The following is a 23,240-nucleotide window of genomic DNA, read 5'->3' on the forward strand; positions in this document are numbered from 1 at the left end:
GAGGAGGTAGAACCTACCAGGTGTCCAGACTCGTGAGGGGGTGGGAGCCTCCGAGAGCAGCGTTTCAGCCGGAGCGCTGGCGAGCGGGCGCTGACGTCACCGCGGAGAAAGGCGGGGGTTGGGTGCACTCGCCGTGCGAGCCGAGGGGCGGAGCAAGAGGAGGAAGGAGCTGCGCGGGCAGCTCGGGAAAGAGGCGGGGGCCCGGCGGCAGGGAGGCGGCCGAGGCGCGGGGACGGCGCCGGGAGGCGGGAGCAGTCCCGCTGCAGCTGCGGCCGCGCAAGGAGGCGGTCTGGGCTCGGCTCCGCGGGCCCCCAGGCGCGGCCAGCGACGGGTCCCTACCTACGCAGGTGAGCCCGCCCCGGGTGACCGCGGGCGACAGCGGGAGGGACTGCGAGAAGCGGGAAGGAGGGGGGGCGCTCCTCTGCCGCTTTACCGCCGGGGTCCTCAGGGGTGGGACATCTAGAGTCGCCCCTTCCAGCCCCTCCTCTCCTGGCTCGGGCTCCGGCCGACATCGGGCAAACGTAGGACGTTTGGGGTTGTGCAGGTGGCCTCAGGGTGTAGATCGAGGTAGAGTCCTGCGGGCTGTTTCCGGCTTCCCTCCTCCGCCGCCAGAAAGTGCGGCGACCCCCTCCGCTGTCCGTCTGAGCTAGCACCCCTCCTCGTGCTGCTGCGGGCCTCCCTCCCACTGCCCAGCTGCCAGCACCCCTGCAACCCCAAGCACTGGGGAAGCAGAGGGACGCCAAACCAGCCCCGGGCATGGTGGCGGGAGCTGCACCTGGAAGGCAGCACGCTCCCGGGAGGTTTGCTCAGATGTGGACTGATGATTCACTGGGTTTGAGGGGACCCCCAAAGCTGAGATGTGGTGTCCTTGCTTCCGGATTTGAGGCAGCGGCCCAATGCCTAAGCAAAGACTATCTAATTTGGCCTTAGGTCAGCAAAGGCTTCCTGAAGATCCTCAAGAAATAGAGTGCCCAGGGCCACTCTTGACAGCTTGCCCTTTACTGCTCATCCGCCCGCGGTGCGCAGGGTCCTGAGCTGGGGTTTATGGACTCCTCCCTCGTCTTCCTTCCTCATCCTTGCAATAGCCCCTCAAGCCCCTTGCTGTATCCATTACCCCCACGTAACAGGTGAGAATGCTGAGGCACAGACACATTCAATCACTTGCCTCAAAGCACAAGGCTAGTGAGGAGTAGAGTCGGGATCTGAACTCGGGTCTCTGATTTCAAGACTTTTCACTGTAGGGTATCATCATGCTGCCTCTATAATAACATTAGATATCTGAGGTGAAACGTGGTACAACTAAGGGTCCCCTTGGCTCATATGCCTGGCATTTTAGTAGGAAACTGAAATGTGTATGATATTTACTTTGCAGGGAAATAGAATCCAGGGCTATTGAGTGTAGTGGCCATTGTTGGGGTGAGGAGTGGGGTGGGGTCCACCTGGACTATGCCCAACATTGCCAAATCACTTTTCTGAGCCATGTGATACTGATAATTCATTCTCTCCTTTAGAAATTCCTACCCCTCTGTATCAACTATTCCTTCTCAGTCATTTCCTTGGCCTGTTTTGTTTTGTTTTGTTTTTCTTCTCTTGTTGGTATGCCCTTGGCCTCAAAGCTCACATCTTCCAATACTCTTTGTAGATCATTTTATTCATGTTTCTTGCTTTACCCATCATCTTTACGATGGCACCTCCCAAATTCATTTTTTCAGCCTATGCCTAATCTGTAACTCCAGACCCAAATTATCAAATATTCTAATTCCTGCTGGCTAGTTCCAATGTATGCACCCACAGGCACCCATATCCAGCATTTCCAAACTCAGATTTATCATCTCCGTCCTTCCACGTGGTCTTGGTTCAGGTCTTTTCAGTTCCTTGGCTGGACAATATATTACCTTCCAAACTGGTCTTCCTGCCTCTGGAGCCCACCCACCCCTTGAAAGCTCAAAAATCTTAGCCTTTGGTGTCTTCAGAACTGACTGGAGAGAATAGACCTTTCTTTCTCCTTCCTTAGTACCCTGTACGTACCTGTAACGGAGCCCTTTGCCTATTGTGTAACTGCTGACTTGTCTTTCTTCCCCTTTAGACCCGGAGCTCCTTCAGCACTGATTTGTTTTATCCATCTTTGTATTCCCTGGTCTGGTACATAGTAGGCCCTCCATAAATATTTGTCATACCTAGTGACCTTGTAATGAATTGAAACTTTTTTTAGGACACAAGTTTTAAGTAGTAGCACTGTGCATAGTGCCATTTCACTACACTCTAAATCTAATCTGTCACTAGGTGAGTTAATTTGTGTGCGTTGGTGGGGAAGAAGCATTAGACTGTGAGTTTCGCAGGTGGCTGGAGATGAAGACTAATGATAAAATGAAAATAAGTTTTCCAAATTGGTGAGTTGATACTAAGGGTGTTTTTAAGGTTGATTTAAACATTCAGCCACGGCATAGTGACTCCCTTCTACTTTCCTTAGACTTCGCGTCAACGAATAAGCTGAGTACGCTCAACGAGAAGAGAAGCAGAGACAAAGTCATCATGGCTTCGGTGTCTACTCATGGAAATCAAGATAAAGGCCCCCATTTGCCACCACCAAGCAAGCAGGTATATTTTTAATTTGGACGTCTGCCACCTGAAGAGGAACATCATCCAGAACCTTCCTTAGACCTCATCCTTGGCCAGTCATCTTACTTTTTGCAGTCTGGCACTTTGTTGGATGGGCGCAGAGACAATGGAGTGGGGAAGGAAACTATTTTTCTAGCTTCCTTGAAAAGGAGCCTTTTCAGTTTTTACTTATAAAATCCTTTCTTTATTCTTCCCTGTTTAGAATCTAGCCTGACTCTTACATAGGCTGTAAAGGACTGAAGAGGTTTCCTTTAGCAGAGCAAAAGTCTTAACTGAATCTAACAGAATGATACATCATGCCTGCTTTTACATTTTTGTTACCAGGGCTAATCATACTGATCTATGCTGCTGACAGGTGTTCCTTAACCACTAAATTAGTGATCAGATTGAGAACCCTAGTGTTAACACGGGCACAATATTTCAAATTGTTCAGAAGGAATAGTATATGTTTCGGGGACACGTAAATGAAGCAAAGAGAAAGTATTGTGATGAGAAAATGGAGTTCCTGTTCTCCAGCATCAACTTTCCCAGATAAAATGAGTTTATGAAGGGGGGTGATGTTGAAGGAGCAAAGTTGAGGAGAGGTTAACAGACAAATGACACGCAGTCACAAGGAAAAGAATTTAGACACCCGAGTTGCCTCTGTGAAATAGAGAACCATGAAACATTTATGGCTCTACAGGAAAGGGTCACCAGAACTCCTCTGTGGAGACTGTGCGGGAGCACCGGTCTTGACTGCAGGACTCACAGCAAGTGTGGTAGTCAGGGTCCCTGAGTCTGGATGCATATATATGTGTGTGTTTGGGACAAAGGAGGGAGGGAGATGTGCCCCACCCCTGCTGCAGCCATAGGCAGAACCAAGAGGAGATATTTACACTGCGATAAGGAGTGCTTGCTGAGGAACTAAGGTAAGTCGAGGGTGAGAAGAGCTCCCTCTCTCACCCCGTGACTCACTCACCCTGACCACCGTCAGCCGGGCGCTGTGCTGTGGGGAGTTATAGAGAAAGAAGACAGAGGTCACCTGCTTGAGTTGTTTATAGAACTCTGAAGGCATAGGGGCCGTGAGGTCTTCCCACCTGTCATCATGCATGTAAAGTGCTTGGCACAGTGCCTGGCCCGTGGAAAAGTACTCAAGAAACGGTGGCCGTCATCCACATTGTTATCTACTACAAAGAGTCCAAAAATGAATATTGGCAAAATCAGCAAGGCAAAACTCAAAAGTGAAAGAACTGCACCTCAAGAAAAACATGAAAAATCCAAGAGGTAAACGGCAGAGGTCTTACATAAATAATTCACAAACAAGGAGATACAAGTGTGACTAATATAGTAAGGAGCAAATTAAATAAAATTTGTTTTTAAAAAATGAATGAAGGGCACCTGGGTGGCTCAGTTAGTTAAGCCTCCGACTTCGGCTCAGGTCATGATCTCACGGTTCGTGAGTTCAAGCCCCACATCAGGCTCTGTGCTGACAGCTCAGAGCCTGGAGCCTGCTTCGGATTCTGTATCTCCCTCTCTCTCTGCCTACCCCCCACTCATGCTCTGTCTCTTTCTCTGTCTCTCAAAAATAAACATTAAAAAAAATTTTTTTAAAAACGAATGAACCACCCAGAGGATGGAAAAAATTATTTTCAAATGCATATTTGGCAAGGGTCTATTATCCACAATATACAAAGAGCTTTTACAGCTCAACATCAAAGAGACAAACAGCCCAATCAGAAAAATGGGCGAAGGACTTAAATAGGTATTTCTCCAAGGAATATATGTGAATGGCCAACAAGCAAATGACTAGATGACCAATGTCATTGGTCATTAGGGAAATGCAAATCAAAACCACAATGAGGTACCGTTCACAATCACTAGCATGACCATAATTTAAAACAGAAACAATTTAGTTTATTTAGCTTAAATTAATGAAATAATTCATATTGAGAATTTTAACGTGCTAATTTGAAAAGAAACAAAACAGAAAATGAGAAGTGTTGGCAAGGATGTGGAAAGGTGGGGACTCTCATACTTTGTTGGTGGGAAAACAGTTTGGCAGCTTCTCAGTAAGTTAAACATAGAATTACCGTATGGGTCAGAAGAATTGAAAACAGGTGTTCAAACAGTTTGTAGCAGCTCTATTCACAACAGCCGAAAGGTAGAAATGACCCAAATATCTATCAGTAGATGACTGGAGAAACAAAATGTGGTATATCCATGCAATGGGATGTTATTGAGCCACAAAACGGAATGAATTATTGACACGTGCTAGAACATGGATGAGCCATAAAAACATCATGCAAAGGGAGAAAAGAGAGCCACAAAAAGAAACATACTGTATGACACCACTTACATAAAACTACCCCAAACGGGCAAATCTGTGCAGCCAGAAAGCAGATTAGTGATCGCCAGGGAGCCAAGGGTTGGAGGGAGCAGGAAATGAGGAGAGGCTCCTTAATGAGTATGGAATTTCCTTTGGGGGTGATGAAAAAGTTCTGGAATTAGTGGTTGTGGCTGCCCAACATTGTGGGTGGACTCAGTGCCGTAGATTGTCTACTTTAAAATGGTTGAAATTGTAAGTATTATGTGTGTGTTACCACAATCAAAAAGCATTGAACTACCATATAACAAAAGAGCACAGCCCAGGTTCAGTTGAGGGATTGCCCCAACATTCGAGGAGAAGGGCGTTGTGGCTGAAGAATATGTAGATTCTCAAACACATTAGTTATCAGAGAAGTGCAGATAAGAATAAAATATTAACATTTATACCTATTGGACTGTCAACATTTAGAAAACCGGATAATGCCAAATATTCCAAGCTTTTGTTCTTTAACCTGCTTAGAGTCCAGCTTCACTGGCCCCTAGGTGGGGTCTGTAGGCATAGAGGAATGTTCAAGACTGCTGGTGTGGGTAAGTACAATGCAGCCATTAGGGAGAGAACTCTAGCGAGACTTTGTCAAATCGGGAATACACATGCCCTGTATTTTACTTCTAGGGGTATATCTGAGAAATATTCTCACAGGGGACTGTAAGGAGACATACCCTGGTGAGGAAACATCCTCCAGGAAGCATCCTGGAGAATTAGCCAGCAGTTGGAACAGTGAACTAGATATGTAAGCAACATGGATGGATCTTAAAAGCATAGAGCTGAGTTGAAAACATTTTAAGGGGCGCTTGGGTGGCTCAGTCGGTTAAGCTTCCAACTTTGGCTCAGGTCACGATCCACGGTTCATGGGTTCGAGCCCCGCATCAGGCTCTGTGCTGACAGCTCAGAGCCTGGAGCCTGCTTCAGATTCTGTGTCTCCCTCTCTCTCTCTGCCCCTCCCCTGCACACCCTCTGTATCTCTCAAAAATAAATAATAAACATTAAAAATATTTTTTAACATTTAAAGTACAATTAAATATACAAAACTTCCATTTGCATAAAAAAAATGCATGCACCCATAACAGTGAACATTTTGCAGCAATGCATACCAACAAATGATCGGCATTAAGCCCCCAGAATGGCAGTGATAGAGGAGAATATGAGAATAGAGAATGGAAGTAAGAGTGAGTGAGTAATATATACCCACAAAAGGGGAAGGGTGGTATATGATGGGAGTTAGTCCAGATTATAGCATATCAACACAATAAAAAGAATAGATCTAGTAAAAGTGATCATTTAAACCATGTTGGTCATCCCATCAGAAATTACGTGCAGACCACTTATGAATGTGTAAAAAAGAAACCTGTTAAGATAGAGTATGATGACAAAAAGTCGTTTGTTGGCGAGTTCTTAGCCTAAAAATGCATACAGAAGTATAAACAGATGAATTGGAATGCAGATCTATAAATAGCTAACTTGTAGTACACTGCCCTGAATGGGATCCCAGAGATGGAAACATTGTGCTTTGGGGGAAATCTCTTCTTCACCCAGGAGGCAACTGGGTCTCAAGGATACCAGGCAGGCAAAGGGAGTGAGGAGCATTGCGGGCAGGATGAGCCGCATGGACGGAAGCTGGGGGTAAGAAAGAAAATGTGGCCTCGACAGTGATTCATTGTGACCAGATATCTGCTCCATACTCGCGAGTCCATGAGTCACTCTGCTTCTGCAGCTGGGATGCTTTCCTTGCCTAAACCCACCCAGCGTTCCCAGTTGGAAGGCACTGGCTGAGACTGGTCATTACTCTGCTGGCAGCCACACAGGACACACGCTGTGTGACCTGAGTGAAGAGACCTCCCTGCCCTCCTCTAGAGAAAACAGCAGATGCTTTTCTAATGATTTCAGTCAACTCACCACATAACTTTCCTTGCAGAGTCTATTATTTTGTCCAAAATCAAAACTGCACATCCACAGAGGAGAGATTTCAAAGATTATCCGAGAGTGTCAAGAAGAAAGCTTCTGGAAGAGAGGTAATTGAACCCCTCTTAATCTTTGCTAACACCATATTTGCTGCAATAAACTGCGCAAATATCACAGTAGAATTATGGTAACGAGTCCCTTTTGAGCAGAGACTGCATAATTCCCTGAAGAACTTTACATATCAGTGGCTGTTTCGATTCTAAATCCATATTGAAGCCCTTTTAAGTGCAGAGGTCATACCTGATGTAGGAACACCTTCCCTCACGTAGCAAGAAGTGATACACACTTTCCTCCGTGTGACCAAGGACGTGTGCCAAGAGTGTTATTTAGAATTTCTGGAAAGATTTGACCCTCCTACATTTCACTAAACTTTCATTGAGTTTGGAAACAATATCAGGTTCATTGCTTCATCCCAGAGCCAAGCACAGCACTACACATATAGAAATTGCCTATTAAATATTTGTGGAATAAGAATAAATAAATAAATAAACATTAAAATGTTTGTGATACGAGTAAAAAGTGGCAACATTCCGTTAATAATAATTCTCTTACAATGTCTCTGAAATAACCTTTTCTGCTGATTCACTTCCTCTTGCTGGGCCTTATATAAGGCGAGGGTGTGAATTCATGCTGCGCGTTAAGGTCTCTTCCAATTTAAAAAATTCATGATTTGTCATTTGAAAATGTCATAATAGAGCCCATAGATTTAGTCCCAGTGTTTTGCAGCATTGGGATAATTTATACTTTGAAATACACATTTTTTTCATTTCTCAAATCATTCAAGTTCAATATCAATTGTTTTGGAATTGGAAGCAATACTTTAGAACTTGATATTATATTTTATGATTCTTGATTGTGCTCCTAGAAATTCACAAGTTTGTTTTTTGTTTTTTTTGTTTTTTTTTTTTTACAACCTATGAATAAGTAATTTAAGTAAGCACTAGTAGATTAACATTTCAGTATGACCCATTTGTCTCCCATCAGGTAGATATGAGTGGAAACATTGGTTGCTATTTGATTTTTCTCTTGCTGGGAGGAGCTGGATGTTGATCAGTGCTCTCTGCTCTTGGAAGAAGTGTTGCGTTTTGATAGAACTAGATACTGCCTTTGCCAAACTAACTTGCCTGTTTTAAAAATCATAGCTCAGCACCGCCCATGTTTAACATGAATGTGATAATCTCATAATCTTCAGAACATAGACATATCCAAATTGTGACATATCCAAAATATCCTCTGAGACAAAAGCTGGGAACGGTCCTAGATCAGGTATGCCGGAGTTTAGTGTATTGTTTTTTAACTTTTCTGTAGGATTGAAATTTTCAAAAGACAGCTAAAGGCGACTCCCAGATTCAGCGGCTAAGTGTGCACTCTCACTAAGATACCTTTGTTGTCTGGCGCTCAGCATCTGGTGCGTGGTGGGCGGTCCCTAAAGGCGGGTGTCAGAGCTGGAGTGGCACGGGGCTAGGTTTTGTCATGGTAATGCTGTGCCTCCCTGCTGAGTGACTGGGACAGATCTCAAGAAAATTCTTCATGCGGTGCTTAATAAATACTTGTTGAATAAGTAAAATAACAAATGACTAACACCTCATTGCCAAGGTAGATAAGAGAAGAAAACACAGGCTAATTTCCCCTGACTTCTGGGTGAGGTGCCAAGTTTTAAACTAGCGATATTGAACCGCATCTTTCTTTTGCAGCTCTGCCTTTTTCTCTTGTGAGCATGCTCGCCACCCAAGGACTAGTCCACCACGGTAAGATTCAGAATCAGTTATTGTTCGACTTGAGAGCCCAGGTTTCAGTGATGCTCCTGGTAGCTTTTTGGCACTTGGCATTTGTTTTTTGGTGGAAGATTTATGTATGCAGGTTTTTGCTTATTTTCAGCCTAAGCACCCCCTCTCCCGAAGATGTCCTAATCTCCAGAAGGAGTGGCTATATTAAGTTGCGTGGCAAAGGGAAATTAAAGTTGCAGACGAATTAAAGCTGTTCATCAGCTGACCTTAAAATAGAGAGATTATTGGGGCGCCTGGGTGGCTCAGTCCGTTAAGTATCCGACTTCGGCTCAGGTCATGATCTCGCGGTTTGTTGGTTTGAGCCCCGCGTCGGACTCTGTGCTGACAGCTCAGACCTGGAGCCTGCTTCATATTCTGTGTCTCCCTCTCTCTCTCTCAAAAATAAACATTAACAAAAATTTTTTTAAATAGATTTTTCTGCATTATCTAGATGGGCCCAGTGTAATCAAAGGGTCATTAAAAATGCAAGGGTGGATGAGAAGACGGAACCAGGGGGATGGCAGCACCAGAAAGGCTCAGTTCCACACTGTTGGCTATGAAGACAGAGGAGGGGCCCAGGAGTCTGGGATGTGGCTGGCCTCTGGAAGCTGGAAACGAGAGAAACTCTAGAACTTCCAGAAAGGAATGCGGCCCTACTACTATCTTGATTTTAGCCCAGTGCTGTGGTCTGAATATTTGTGTCACCCCAAATTCACTTGTTGAACTCCTAAGGCCCAGTGTGATGGTATTAGGAAGGGGGCCTTGGGCAGGGGTGGAGCCATCATGAAGGGATTAGTGCCTTGTAAAAGAGATCCCACAGAGCTCCCCGGGCCCCTTTCATCACATAATGATGCAACAGGAAGTCTGCAACCCCGAAGAGGGCCCTCACCCAACCATGCTGGCACCTGATCTTGGACTTCAGCCTCCAGAACTGTGAGAAATAAATTTCTTTTGTTGCTAAGCCACCCAGTCTGCCATATTTTGGTGTAGCTGCCCAAATGATCTGTCACCCAGTGAGACCCATTTTGAGCCTCTGAGCTCCAGAACTATAAGGTAACAAATTTGTGTTGCTTTAAACCACTGAGTTTGTGGTGAGTTGTTACAGCAGCCACAGGATACTGAGGCAGCGGCTTTCTCTGGGCCAGAGTCCCTGTGTCTCCCAGGGGCTCCAGGTATGGTTAGACAGATTGTTTCCCGCCCAGCTGTGCTCCAAGGAGGTAAGTCACACTGAAATCCACCCAAACTCTGTCCATCACGCCATTCCTCATGGCAAGAGGCTGCATGCAAGAGGCTACATCTGCCTAAGGAAGGGACCCTGTCTAATCTGAGCAACAGATCGAGAGAACTAGCAGCCGCCCAGCACCTCCCCACATAACCTCTTCCTGCCTCTTAGAGGTTTCCACTTTTCCTGTCTGTTCTCCCTTTCTCGCTCTCTTCTTTCTTCTCTCTCCATCTCACCAGAGCCTCCATAGACATTGCTTGGTCCCCAGATAACAAGAAGGTACCTGGCCTTGTTGAAGACCACTATACTAAACACTGCTGATTACCAGGATTTTTTTTTTTTAAAGTAGGCTCCATGCGCAGCACAGAGTGCAATGCGGGCTTGAACTCATAAGCCTGAGATCAAGACCTGAGCTGAGATCAAGTGGGACGCTTAACTGACTGAGCCACTCAGGTGCCCCAATTACCAGGATTTTTAAAAGACTATTTGTACCCAGCAAACATGAGGGAAAATGTTCTAGTTCCTTGTGGGGTGTCAGAGACCACATATGTCACATATCCAGGAGAATCCCATTTCACTCAATATTATTCTTGTCTTTAAAGGTGATTTGTTAAATATAATTTCATTTTTATAACTTCAAGGTAGCCTTTTTATAGAAATATATTCATCAATCCGTAACAAGCCTTCATCAGACCACTTCTGACAACAAAAAAATATGGCCATGACATCTATAGGGGTTATGTTTTATAAATATTAAACTGCTTAAAATCTACAGTTTTCTGCATGTGTACAGATATACCTTTCCAGGTTTGTATATTAATTTTCCATGGCTGCTATAATAAATTACCACAAATATGGTGGCTTAAAACAATACAAATTGCTTATCTCGGGGTTTCAGAGGTCAAAAGTCCAAAATGGGTTTCACTGGGCTGAAATCAAAGTGTTGGCAATGCTGCATTCCTTGGGGGGGGGGGGGGGAGTGAGGGGGGGAATGGGGCTTCCTTTCCCTTTCCAGCTTCTAGAGACCACCCACATTCTCTGGCTCATGGCCCCTTCCTCTGTCTGTGAAGCCAGCAACACTGAGGCAAGATCTTCTCATACTGCCATGATATGTTTCTGAATCTCTCTTCCATATTCAAGATGATTACATCTTTTTTTTTAATGTTTTTAATGTTTATTTCATTTTTGAGAGACAGAGCATAAGCGGGGGAGGGGCAGGGAAAGAGGGAGACACAGAATCTGAAGCAGGCCCCAGGCTCTGAGCTGTCAGCACAGAACCCAATGCGGGGCTCGAACTCACAAACCACGAGATCATGACCTGAGCCAAAGTCAGCACTTAACTGACTGAGCCACCCAGGTGGCCCTCAAGATGATTGCATCTTGATTACATTGGGTCCACCCAGATAATCCAGGATAATCTTCCTATTTTAAAATTACTCGATTAGCAACCTTAATCCCATTTTCTTCATAGTTTCCAGGGATTGGGATGTGGACATCTTTAGGAGACCATTACTCTGCCTTCCATAGGTTTTATTGTTTTCATTTTAAAATTATGATACATATACTGTGAATCTCTAAACTGAGACTTCGTGTTGAGTTACTTAAAAAGGGGAGGGGACTATGCCTAATTGCTTGGAACTAGATTGTTAGCCCCCTCTTTGCGTTGATACAATTTTTTTTAAATTTTATTTTTTAAGTAGTCTCTACACCCCATGTGGGGGTTGAACGTAGAACACCAAGATCTAGAGTTGCATTCTCTACGGATTGTGCCAGCCAGGCGCCCCCCCTTAATATATTTAAATTAGTCTTAAATGGTCTGTTTCATGTTCTTTTTCTGTACATTAAAGCTACTAATACGTTGCTACTTGCTAAAAATGATTGAGAGTTAAGTTCAATTAAGAATTGCCTTATAACTTTTAAAAAATCATCTCTTTAAGAATCTGTGTATATCAAGATTTACTTTAAAGGTTTATTTACATTTTATAAATTTAAATAAGGTATAAAATGTAATAATAATGTATTTATATATTACTTCTTAGGTTATTTAGCATCTAATCCAAGATTTGGATCATTGCCCAAAGTTGCACGTAAGTTATAGAAGTTAAAAAAACAAACCCTAAAAAGATTCATTTTTTTTTTTTTTTAAACAAGATGTTTATAGCAACTGGAGATATGAATGTCAGGTTAACAAACTGCCTGCGTTGACTCTCTGAAAAATCAGTCTGTTTTTTTGTCGCTTTGAAGTTCTTAGTTCATTCAACACTTTCTGATATAAGACTGAGCAGTAGGGACTCCACCTTAGGCCTCGTTAAAGCCTGGACTCAGAGGCATGGGCACAACATACAAGAGGAGACCAAGCAGAGCCTCTGGATGATAGAGCCATTAGGGCCTGTCATTCTCTTCTTTTGGCTAGTTAGCCGGGTTTTTTCTATATTTTCTTTTTTTTTTTTTTTTTATTTTTTAATGTTTATTTATTTTTGAGAGAGAGAAACAAAGCATGAGTGGGGGAGGAGCAGAGAGAGAGAGAGGGAGACACAGAATCCGAAGTGGGCTCCAGGCTCTGGGCTGTCAAACTCGCAAACCGCGAGATCATGACTGAGCCACCCAGGCATCCCCAGGATATTTTCTATAATGGACCTACCAAATGAATAATTTTTAAAAATCAGAGACTTTCTAGTAATACATTTCCCACAAACTTGGGGTTTCATCTTCTTCCACTCATACACAGACCCGTTATGTACAAGGAGGACGCGTTCCAGTTCAGGGTCTGAAACCTCATTCCCAGCAAGAAGAGCAGGTTGGACATTTCTCCCATAGGAGATTCCCCCTGCCTCGTGAGCTCTCTTCCCTGCAGGCAAGATGGAGTGCCGCTGCCCCTACTGTAACCCATCAAGAGAATTAAGGGCCTTTCGTGCCCCATGATTTGGAAGCCACCTATGGCCACCGCCCAAAGCCCACCCCTCCCTGCCCTGGGGCCTCAGGCATTTGTTTGCCACCTGGGCCTCCCACTGGCTGCCTGCCTCGGAGACAGCACCATTGCTGGCTCTATCCTGGCCCTTCCACCACCAGCTCAAAACTGAGGAGCTCAGAAAGCCTCCATTTCCCAATCCTGCTCTTTAATAGGGAGACTCATTGTCAGAGGTTTTGTTCGTTGATTTATCACGGTACTTTTCATGTAAGAATTACTACTGTTAATGTAGAAAGTTCTAGAAGATAATTAATAGAGGCGATGCTGAGCTTTTCAATTATCTTTCCACACCTGCTTTTACAGTCGCGGGTATCTTGGGATTTGCCCTTGGAAAGGCATCATACATACGAGTGTGCCAGAGTAAATTCCATTCCGTCGAAGATCAGCTCCGTGGGGCTGGTTTTGGTCCAGGGCATAACAGGTTTGTAACTGTTTAAAAATTTTTATTAAGTTCTTAAATTTTAATTCCAGAGTAATTAATGCACAGTGTTCTATTAGTTTCAGGGGTACAGTACAGTGATTCAACAGCTCCATGTATTAGCCAGTGCTCATCATGTCAAGTGTACTCTTAATCCCCTTCACCTGCTTCCCCCAGCCCCCGCACCCAGCTCCCCCCTGGTAACCATCGGACTGTTCTCTATAGTTAAGAGTCTGTTTTTTAATTTGTCTCTCTCTCCCTCTCTCTCTCTCTCTCTCAATGTGTTCCCCTTTGCTCACTTGTTTTGTTTCTAAAATTCCACATATGAATGAAATCATATGGCATTTGTCTTTCTGACTTATTTCACTTAGCATAATACTCTCTAGATCCATCCGTGTCATTGCAACAGGTTTGTAATCTTTTTGGCTGAGGGACTGTTTTTATTTATTCATTTATTTATTATTTTTATTGGAGAAAATAAAAGAGAGAGAGCAAGCACGTGTGTGCACAAGCAGTGGAGAGGGGCAGAGAGAGAGAAAGAGAATCTCAAGCAGGCTCCATGCTTAGCATGGAACCCAACGTGGGGCTTGATCCCACAACTGTGCGGCTCAAACTCAACAACCATGAGATCATGACCTGAGCCAAAATCAAGAGTCAGATGTTCAACCGACTGAGCCACCCAGACACCCCTTTGACTGAGGGATTGTAATGAAAATAATTATAAAAAGTTAAATAAGGCCTTTTCACCACTTACAATATTAGACAACTTTTAAAATATCTCTATGTTGAAAAAAACCTCTTTAACTCTCAATTTTTGAGCTGTTGCTATTCAATAATAATTACCTGTTTCATTTGCTCAACATTGAGCACTTACTGTGTTCGGGACATCGTGCAGGTCTCTAACGAATACCTTCATCAGCAGACATGGCTTCTACGATCACGGGGTCACACCGGATTTGAACAGGTTTCTTTACAGCGGGACTTCTCAGAACACTTCTAGGTTGGCGTGTATTGCGATTCTCATTCAGAGGTGTCAGCCGAGGGACTCTGGAGTTAAGGACATTACCCCTGTGGTTAGAGTACCCAGGTGAAAACCAGTTCTACCGCTTACAAAGCTGTGTAACCTTGGACAGGTGTCTTACCCTCTCTGATTTTCAGTTTCCTCCTCTGTAGAAAATGGTGATCAGAATTGTTTTCGTGGCATGTTACAAGGAATAGGAGTGATTATTTATGACAGTGAGGGCCCAGTAAATAGTACTTATTTCTATGATAGTACTGATAGGTTTGGTGTTAGGAACACATTTCTTTCAAGACCTTGACTTGTCACAGAGGGTTCTATTTGAAAGGCAGCATGAAACCTGTGAAAACAACATCAGATGTGAAGATCATTATTGACCTTTGTGGGGGGATGAGATTCTGGGGGGTGGTCTCAAACCAAGAGACAACTCCTGTTTTTCCTTTAAATATTAGAACTTGTGAGGGGCACCTGGGTGGCTCAGTCAGTTAAGCATCCAACTCTCTTTTGGCTCAGGTCATGATCCCAGGGTCATAGGATCGAGCCCCATGTCAGGCTCCATGCTGAGCATGGAACCTGCTTAAGATTCTCCCTCTCTGCCCCACTTTTGCACGCACACTCTCTCTCTCTCTCAAAATAAATTAAAAAAAAAAAAAATAGGCTGGTGAACTTCCACATAGAAGACGCCTCTCAGTCACGCTGTGTTAAGACTAGATAGACCAACCAGTGACAAAGCACAGACTTCTGTTTTTGCTTCCATTCTAGGCACTGCCTGCTTACCTGTGAGGAGTGCAAAATCAAGCACGGATTACACGAGAAGGGAAGCTCTCAGCCTTCAGCTTCTTAAACTTGTCTCTATGGCTTTGGAAGTTCCTTAAACCTCTCTCTGAATTTGTACACATTTAGAATTTCAAGTGTACTTTAAAATAACATATGTATAGTGGAACAGAAACATTGTGCTTCTCTCTTTTGGACATGCTTTCTGGGGAAGATTCTCAATTGAAGTGAGCAGTATATGTTTGTCTGCAATTTGAGAACTTGTCGGGGGCATTCACACACCAAAAAAGAAATTACATTGCATTCCTTAACTTGCTTACAGCTGAGTAAAAGCGCTTCCAGTCTTCGCTGATTTGGGCCATCCATTCTTTCACTCTGCTTTTGTCCAGGGTTTTAAGATCGCGGATACAGGATGGGAGTGAATATTCAGGAACTTGGGAAGCCATGCCCCAAAGAAAACCAATGTGTATAGAGGTAGAAACACGGGACAAGAAAGACTGTGTCTTATAGGTTTGAGAAGTGCTTTCTAAAATATAGGAACCAAGATGTTTAAGTTGATAAAAAATATTTCCCTTGAAAGAGTCAGAATTTGAATCCACTGCCCTTTCAGTGACATAGATGACTTTGTGCCTCATTGGTGTGGTGAAGTTTTGGAAGAACCCATCATCTTTAGGTTACTTGTTTAGCATGCTCATGGTCAGCATTAAAGAACTGGGTTCTTAAACTTGACTTTCCAAACTGCCCCTCCTTCTCCCAAGGAACAATTTGTTTATGGGAACGATCACTTGAAGAATTCACGGAATGATAAACTTTTGGGGCTATAAGGAGCTCAGAAGCAGCCAATCCAACCCCAGGAGTTGGATTCCTATTCTCCTACCAGGTTTTCTGCATGAAAAAACCAACAAACCAACCAGCCAGCTAACCTCTTCCACTGGAGACCTTGCATTTTATGGCGAGTTGTCTGAGACCTTCATAAACATTTAATTTGCATCTTCGCATTTTCTCAGGAAAATGCTTTATGTATGTGTCGCCATTTATTCACTGGTTTGTGTGTGTGCGTGCACGCTTGTGCGTACGTGTAGCTGTTTGTATTAATACATCTTGAAACCATGTATAAAAAGGAAAATCTCATCAGAAGTTAATAATTGATCTGAAATATCATTTTAAATATCAAAAATATTTGGGAAATTTTCTTTTTACATGAACCTTAAGTGTATGACATGGAGGGTTTTGTTTTTTTTTAAGTTCATTTATTTTTGAGAGAGAGACAGAGTACAAGTGTTAGGAGGGGCAGAGAGAGTGAGAGAGACAGAGAATCTGTTAGCACAGAGGCTGACGTGGGACTTGATCTCACGAAGCTTGAGATCATGACCTGAGCTGAAATCAACACTTGGACGCTTACCCGACTGAACCATCCAGGCGTACCTGAAATGGTGTGGTTTTGACTTCATCTCCTTCATAGTACATATCCTGGTCTTGCAGTTGATAAAGTTCTATTTCTGTAAATCAGAAGCCAACAATCCTAGCTTCGTGGATGCAGTTGAACTCCTGACTCTGGCAGCGAACTAGTGGGGACTCTGTTCTCTGGGTGATTGGCAACAATTCAGAACTAGGCACATTTATTTCCTACAAACCAGAAAATGATTTCCCAGGGATCAGAACACCTTCAGATTGCCAAGCACAGCAAGTCAGTGTTGAAATCAGTCTTGGGGTACTGGGAAAAGATGAATCTATTATTGTTGAAAAGGCCCATTGTTTTTATAGCTGACGTCTTCATATTTTCTCCTGAGTCAAATTGGATTTATTGTTTGGGCTCTCTGCTTTTCCTAAGCAGGTAAGTTATTCATTGAAACAGTTCATCACAGTGATCTTTCCTTTCACGGGGTGAAAGGAAATCAATAAAGAGAAAACTGGAAGGTCATCCAAGAAATCTCAAATATTTTGCTGCTTTCTCTATTGCGTATATTAGGAAGCATGTATCGTGGGGAGAATGTTTCTTGCAGGAAGATGTGTCAAAAGAGTAGCATTTGTCTTGCAGCATTTAGATATTACCAACACTCGTCACCAAGCTAGTCATAAGCTTATGAGAGCATTGCCTTCATGATAAAAACAGACAAAAAAGAGGTACTGTATATAATGCTTATATATTTTAAAAATTCTCACTTAAGGGGCTCAGTCAGTTAAGCATCTGACTTTGGCTCAGGTAATGACCTCACAGTTCATGAGTTTGAGCCCTGCATCTGCTCTCTGCTGTCAGTGCTGAGCCCACCTTGGATCTTCTCTCTCTCTCACTGTCACTCTCTGCCCCTCACCTGTTCATGTGAGCGTGTGCATGCACATGCACGCTCTCTCTCTCTCTCTCTCTCTCTCAAAAATAAACATTAAAAAAATGTCTCACTTAAGCAAAGATATTCTCTTCCCTTGCTGTCAGAATAAATGACTTATCTATTGTCTGTTAATGTCATGAAAGTAATAACAGTTATTTTGAATGACTTGATTAAGCAATGAAATACAGATCATTTTCTTGATGTTCAACTAATGCAATCTGGTAATGAACAAAACTTTTCCACGTTAGAGCTCAACTATAGAATTTGATTTCATAGACATTTGAGGTTTGAACAGGGGCACCTGCGTGACTCTGGGTTGAGCGCCTGACTCTTGATTTCGGCTCAGATCATGATCTCATGGTCATGAGATCGAGCCCTGCATCAAGATTCTCTGTCCCTCTCCCTCCACCCCTTCCCTGCTCCCTCTCTCTCTCTCTCTCACTCACTCTCTCAAAAGACAAAACAAAAGTTTGCAGAGATTTCCGTGATTAACCCAGAGGCAGCAAAGTCCAGGACCAGATAATCGAGTGAAGCTGAACTAGTGTAGTGGCATGTTAAACCCAGTCTTCTTCCACAACACACACAAATATGTGGGCCCACTGTTGCCAGATCTTCCAGCTTTTCAAAACAAATAATACAGGTTTTTATGTGAGGATTCTGGTTTTTGTATGTTCATTCTTTCATATATTCAATTACTGAGCACCCAGTCTGTGCCTAGGCACAGTCGTAGATCCTGGAAATGCAACAGTGAACACAACTGACAGAATTCTATGTCTTTCTGGAGTTGGTATTCTTTTTTTAAAAATTTTTTGGGGTGGGGCACCTGGGTGGCGCAGTCGGTTAAGCGCCCGACTTCAGCCAGGTCACGATCTCGCGGTCCGTGAGTTTGAGCCCCGCGTCAGGCTCTGGGCTGATGGCTCAGAGCCTGGAGCCTGTTTCCGATTCTGTGTCTCCCTCTCTCTCTGCCCCTCCCCCGTTCATGCTCTGTCTCTCTCTGTCCCAAAAATAAACGTTGAAAAAAAAAAAATTAAAAAAAAAAATTTTTTTTTGGGGTGCCTGGGTGGCTCAGCCGGTTGAGCGTCTGACTTCAGCTCAGGTCATGATCTCACGGTCTGTGAGTTCGAGCCCCGCATCGGGCTCTGTGCTGCTGGCTCAGAGCCTGGAGCCTGCTTCGAATTCTGTGTCCCTCTCTCGCTCTGCTCCTCCCCTGCTCATGCTCTGTCTCTCTCTCAAGAATAAATAAAACATTAAAAAATTTTTTTAAAAATCTTTATTCTTGAGAGAGAGAGAGAGACAGAGTGAGAGTAGGGGAGGGGCAGAGAGAGAGGGACCCAGAGAATCTGAAGCAGGTTCCAGGCTCCAGGCTGTCAGCACAGAGCCTGATGCAGGGCTCGAACTCACAAAACGTGAGTTCATGACCTGAGTCGAAGTCAGACGCTTAAACCGACTGAGCCACCCAGGTGCCCCAGGAGTTTCTATTATTGCTAGTTTGCGGCGTGAAATCCAGTCCAACCACCCACCGCTGTGAGAATCCCCTCCACTCTCTGGGCAGGTGAGATTCCAGGACGCACATATGTACTTCTTGGGGAAGGACACCTGCTGATCTTCGGTGCTACGCTTTACACCGCCCAGCTGTGCAAAAGTGTTCGGAAAGGTCTTATGGGAGCCCAGGTTCGCCTCCCTCCCCCCCTAGACTGGAAGCTCTTCCAGGATGAGAAGTATGTCTTCTTTTACTGATGTCTGAGTCTCCAGCCCCAACCCGAGTTCTTGGTCAGATATAGGGACTTCGTTTATGTTTGTCAGCCTACACCCGTAATGTCTCCGTGGCTACAAAATAGGATTCTTATTCTTCTTTCCCAGAGTGGCCTTTAAACACTGGAACACATGTTCCTCTCAGTTTCTTCAACCATTGGAGTGGGTTTCCAGCCCTGTCACATCCTGGTCTTGGGACACCTTTGGTATGTGTTATCCTTTCTTACACCAAGACCCCAGACATGGATTGACCAGTTCAGAAAAGACCGCAATCATGGAGCTTTTCATTTCAGGCATGTGCACTGACAAGAGTGACCCTGCATGACGCTCTGTGCTCATATCCAGGCTCTGCCGCTGACTGAGTCAGCTCTGTGCCTCCATTTCTCATCTGTAAATTGGAAACATTTTAGACTGTCCTGACAGGTTGTTCATGAGGATTAAACGAGCTACTACTTATTATTTTTTTCAAGTACTCTCTATGCCCAATGTGGGGCTCGAACTCACGACCCCAAGATCAAGAGTGGCATCCTCTACCCACCGAACCAGACACATACCCCTTAAATGAGTTAATACTTACAAAATGCTTCCAATAAATAGTGCATGGCTCAGAGTAACCACCAAGGGATGTTAGCTATTACTACGACTATAGCTACTACTATGACTACCACTTTTAATTGGAGTCCAAAAGCACGTATCACACTTTTTTGGCCTGTGCTAAGCTTTTCACATGACCTACCTTTAAGTCAAGTCTCCCCATTTTATGCTTAGGCAGCTGGTCATTCTGAACTCCATCCAGTCTAACGCATGATATCTTTAGTTCTTTTTGATTTCATGATGCTATTATCCGTCCTTTTGAGTTTCAAATTTGTAATTCAACAGGTGAGTGTTGTGTCAGCTGCCCTGGAAAATATTCAGTTAACCCCTTTGGTTTCTTAATGTATAGTGTTCATGTAAGTGCTCAATCTTTGTTGGCTGAATGATCGTCTTGAAGAATGTATTACAACCTTGAAGAGTAGTTTGGTTTATTAGAGAGAAGAGACATCTCTAGATGTGGTGGGACAGGAATGAGGCTAGGAAGGGAAGGTGACAAAAGGGGAAGGGTGGGAGGGAGGAATTAATAACGGTGGGGAAACAAATATCAAAAAGGAACTTCCCTTAATACCTCCCTGGTTTTGAAAATCAGGGCCTGATGATTTGGAAGCCCAGAAGTGGCTTCCTTCATTAATTCGACAATAATTTTTCAGTACCTACAATATGCAAGGCAATGTGCCAGAAGAAAGGGGGGTATTTTCATACACAAGAAGTAGAGAAAAGATATGTAAATAAACAGCTGTAATACAATGTGGGGTAGTGTCTGTATGAGACAGATACAAATGAAAGGCCCACTGGAATTCGGGGCAGCAACAGTTACCTTTGCTGCCCTCGTAGATTGTATTACCAGCCTAATTCTTCACCTCTCTTTACATCCTTGCCTTCGGACATGGAATTTTGCATTTCTTCCCACTGTGAGTGGGGCACAGTACCTAGCTCTTGACCTTAGGTTTTGTCCACATGACTTGCTTTAGGCAGAATGTGGGGCAGAAATGAAGGTGTGCCAGTTCCAGACTTAAGCCTTACAAGCCCTGTGTGTTTCTATTTGCGTCTCCTTTTTTTTTTTAATGTTTATTTATTTTTGACAGAGAGACAGCGCATGAGCAGGGGAGGGGCAGAGAGAGTGTGAGACACAGAATCCGAAGCAGGCTCCAGGCTCTGAGCTGTCAGCACAGAGCCTGATGCGGGGCTCAAACTCATGGACTGTGAGATCGTGACCTGAGCTGAAGTTGGACGCTCAACCGGCTGAGCCACCCAGGTACCCCTCTACTTGCGTCTCTGTCTTAAAGACAGGCCTGACACTAGATGGAGAGGCACAAGCCTGCACACTGATCTCCAGCTCCACAATTGCCAAAGACCCAGTCGTTATAATAACCCCCTTACTCTGTATCAGAGCAATTCAGCTTTTCTATCAAACTCTAATACAGAAACTTGGTAGCTGTAAGTGGGGTGCTGCCATAACACAAACCTAAAACGCAACATTGGTCTGGGGGACAAGAGGCAGATCATGTACTGACAGGACTCTGGGGACATGGGTAGTGAAAACTAAAAAGCCTGGATGAGGGTCCTAACAGAAGCCTAAAGAGCTCTCAAGGTGACTGTCAAGGATCACAGGAGAGGGAAACGTTATTGGAAGCTGGAAGAGATTTTGAGTAGGAATCACACAGAATTTAGCAAAACTCTTACCCGTGGCGATGCGGAAAATTGAAAATGTACCTAAAACTTGATCTAGCTGAGACTTCTGGGCAATGTTGAGGGTGACACTTGGCTTCTTCTAGCTGTCTAAAATGAGAGATGTAATTAATATAAAGAACAATTTATTCCAGGGGCGCCTGGGTGGTTCAGTCGGTTAAGTGTCCAACTTGGGCTCAGGTCATGATCTCATAGTTTGAGTTTGAGCCATGCTTTGGGCTCCGTACAGACAACTCGGAGCCTGGAGTCTGCTTTGGATTCTGTGTCTCCCCCTCTCTCGCCCTCTTTATAAACATTAAAAAATAATAATAATAAAGAATATATTCCACTTCCAAATGGGATTTGTAGAAAATATAAAGGTTCATTAAGTCTCTTAAACCTACAAGTTTCTCATACTGAGAAATGGCTTCCAGGCAAAGACCAAATCCAGAGTGGAACAAAAGGTTTTGTTCAACAACACGACAGTGCTTCATAGGACATTTCAGACACACAAATGGCCCTTTAGAAGTCTTATAGGCGTAACCTGTAGACCCTGTCCAAGGTTTCTAATCGCAGGGAGCCGCCCAGCATAGAAAAAGGAGTCTCCAACAGACTCATGGATGGCTTTTGTGTAATGGAATGGATCATAAATGGATACTTCAGAACTGCACAGATTTAAAAAACTGTTATCAGTTTGGACAGGGATAGTAGAGGTCTTGGAATGCTGGATTTCTATGGGGAGGAAGGCTGAAAAAATTACTCTGCTGCCAATGGGAACTACATTCCAGTGGAAGGCAGGACTGAGAGCTACGGTGAACCCCTGGGTGGCAACGCCTAGGCCCTAACAAAGAACTGGCACCGTGAGCCTGCTGGACTTGTGGGAATCACCATGGACAAGTGACTGGCATTGAGCCTCTCACTTCCCCCTTCTGAGTAGGTGTGGTGACGTGATACCCAATGGCTATTTGGGACGAACAGGGCGGGTGGCTTCTCTTCAGTTCACAGGTCTGAAGCCTGAGAAAGGGTACTTCAGACACTCACCTTAGTGCCTCTTCCGCAACTGGACCTGATGAGATGCGCTCCCAGACTCTGAGCTGTTATAACGGATGTGAACTGGAGGTCCTGGGAAAATAATTTTGCGTGAGAGGGATGTCAATTGCTGTGGCCAGAGGGTGAAGAGTTGCAACACCTTCCACCCCACTGTTCTTTTAAAAATGTGACTAAGTGGGAGTCTTCTGATCCTGCCCTTTGATAGGAAGGCTTGTGAAGAAATGATGCTACAGGACTGAGGCCAAACCAGAAATAAAAGGCAAGGCAGCTGCTGACATTCTTGCTGCACCATTCACATCAGAGCTTTAAGAGGTCACAGTCTGTCCCGAAAACACCATGTTGTGAGACGTCCACAAACCCACCCACGGGATGTGACCAGGTCCTGAACCCAGACGAAAGGAGAGATGCCATGCGGCATCTGAGAGACACAGCCAAATCACTCCGCGGAAACCTTCTTGAATTCTGGACTCACAGAGAAAATGGAGATAATAAATGACATTTTAAAGCCACTGAGTTTGGGGACTTACAATAGCTAATTGAACATTCTGTTTCTGGTAGAACTGCAATGAGAAAGCAGAATTTAGAGGAGACCGTAATTTCATTTTCCATTCACCTGAACCAGAAACAAATATTAAGTCAATAATGAAGTATACCAATTTTCATTCCCGTGGAGTTTGCAAATATTTCAAACACAGCCACTACTCTAAGGCGTTCTGCTCTTTACCGTCATGAGTCACAGT

General features: G+C 44.1%; 1 protein-coding gene across 3 annotated transcripts; it reads left to right on the forward strand.

Annotated features, from left to right (window-relative positions):
* The first annotated feature begins 146 nt into the window (after window positions 1-146).
* Window positions 147-17,469, forward strand: OCIAD2 (OCIA domain containing 2). 3 transcript variants are annotated; one of them, XM_027056497.2, is made up of 8 exons: window positions 147-347; window positions 2,471-2,598; window positions 6,518-6,604; window positions 6,897-6,993; window positions 8,638-8,691; window positions 11,971-12,018; window positions 13,203-13,320; window positions 15,098-17,469. In XM_027056497.2, the coding sequence occupies exons 2-8, from the start codon at window positions 2,533-2,535 to the stop codon at window positions 15,177-15,179; spliced, it is 552 nt and encodes a 183-aa protein (XP_026912298.1). In that variant the 5' UTR covers window positions 147-347; window positions 2,471-2,532; the 3' UTR covers window positions 15,180-17,469. The 3 variants fall into 3 exon arrangements, with proteins under 3 accessions (XP_026912298.1, XP_026912311.1, XP_053073357.1); XM_053217382.1 differs by lacking the exon at window positions 147-347 and adding an exon at window positions 2,267-2,390; XM_027056510.2 differs by lacking the exon at window positions 6,518-6,604 and having other exon boundaries at window positions 153-347.
* The last annotated feature ends 5,771 nt before the right edge of the window (window positions 17,470-23,240 follow it).

The sequence above is a fragment of the Acinonyx jubatus genome, chromosome B1, assembly GCF_027475565.1.
Source record: "Acinonyx jubatus isolate Ajub_Pintada_27869175 chromosome B1, VMU_Ajub_asm_v1.0, whole genome shotgun sequence".
NCBI lineage: Eukaryota > Metazoa > Chordata > Mammalia > Carnivora > Felidae > Acinonyx > Acinonyx jubatus.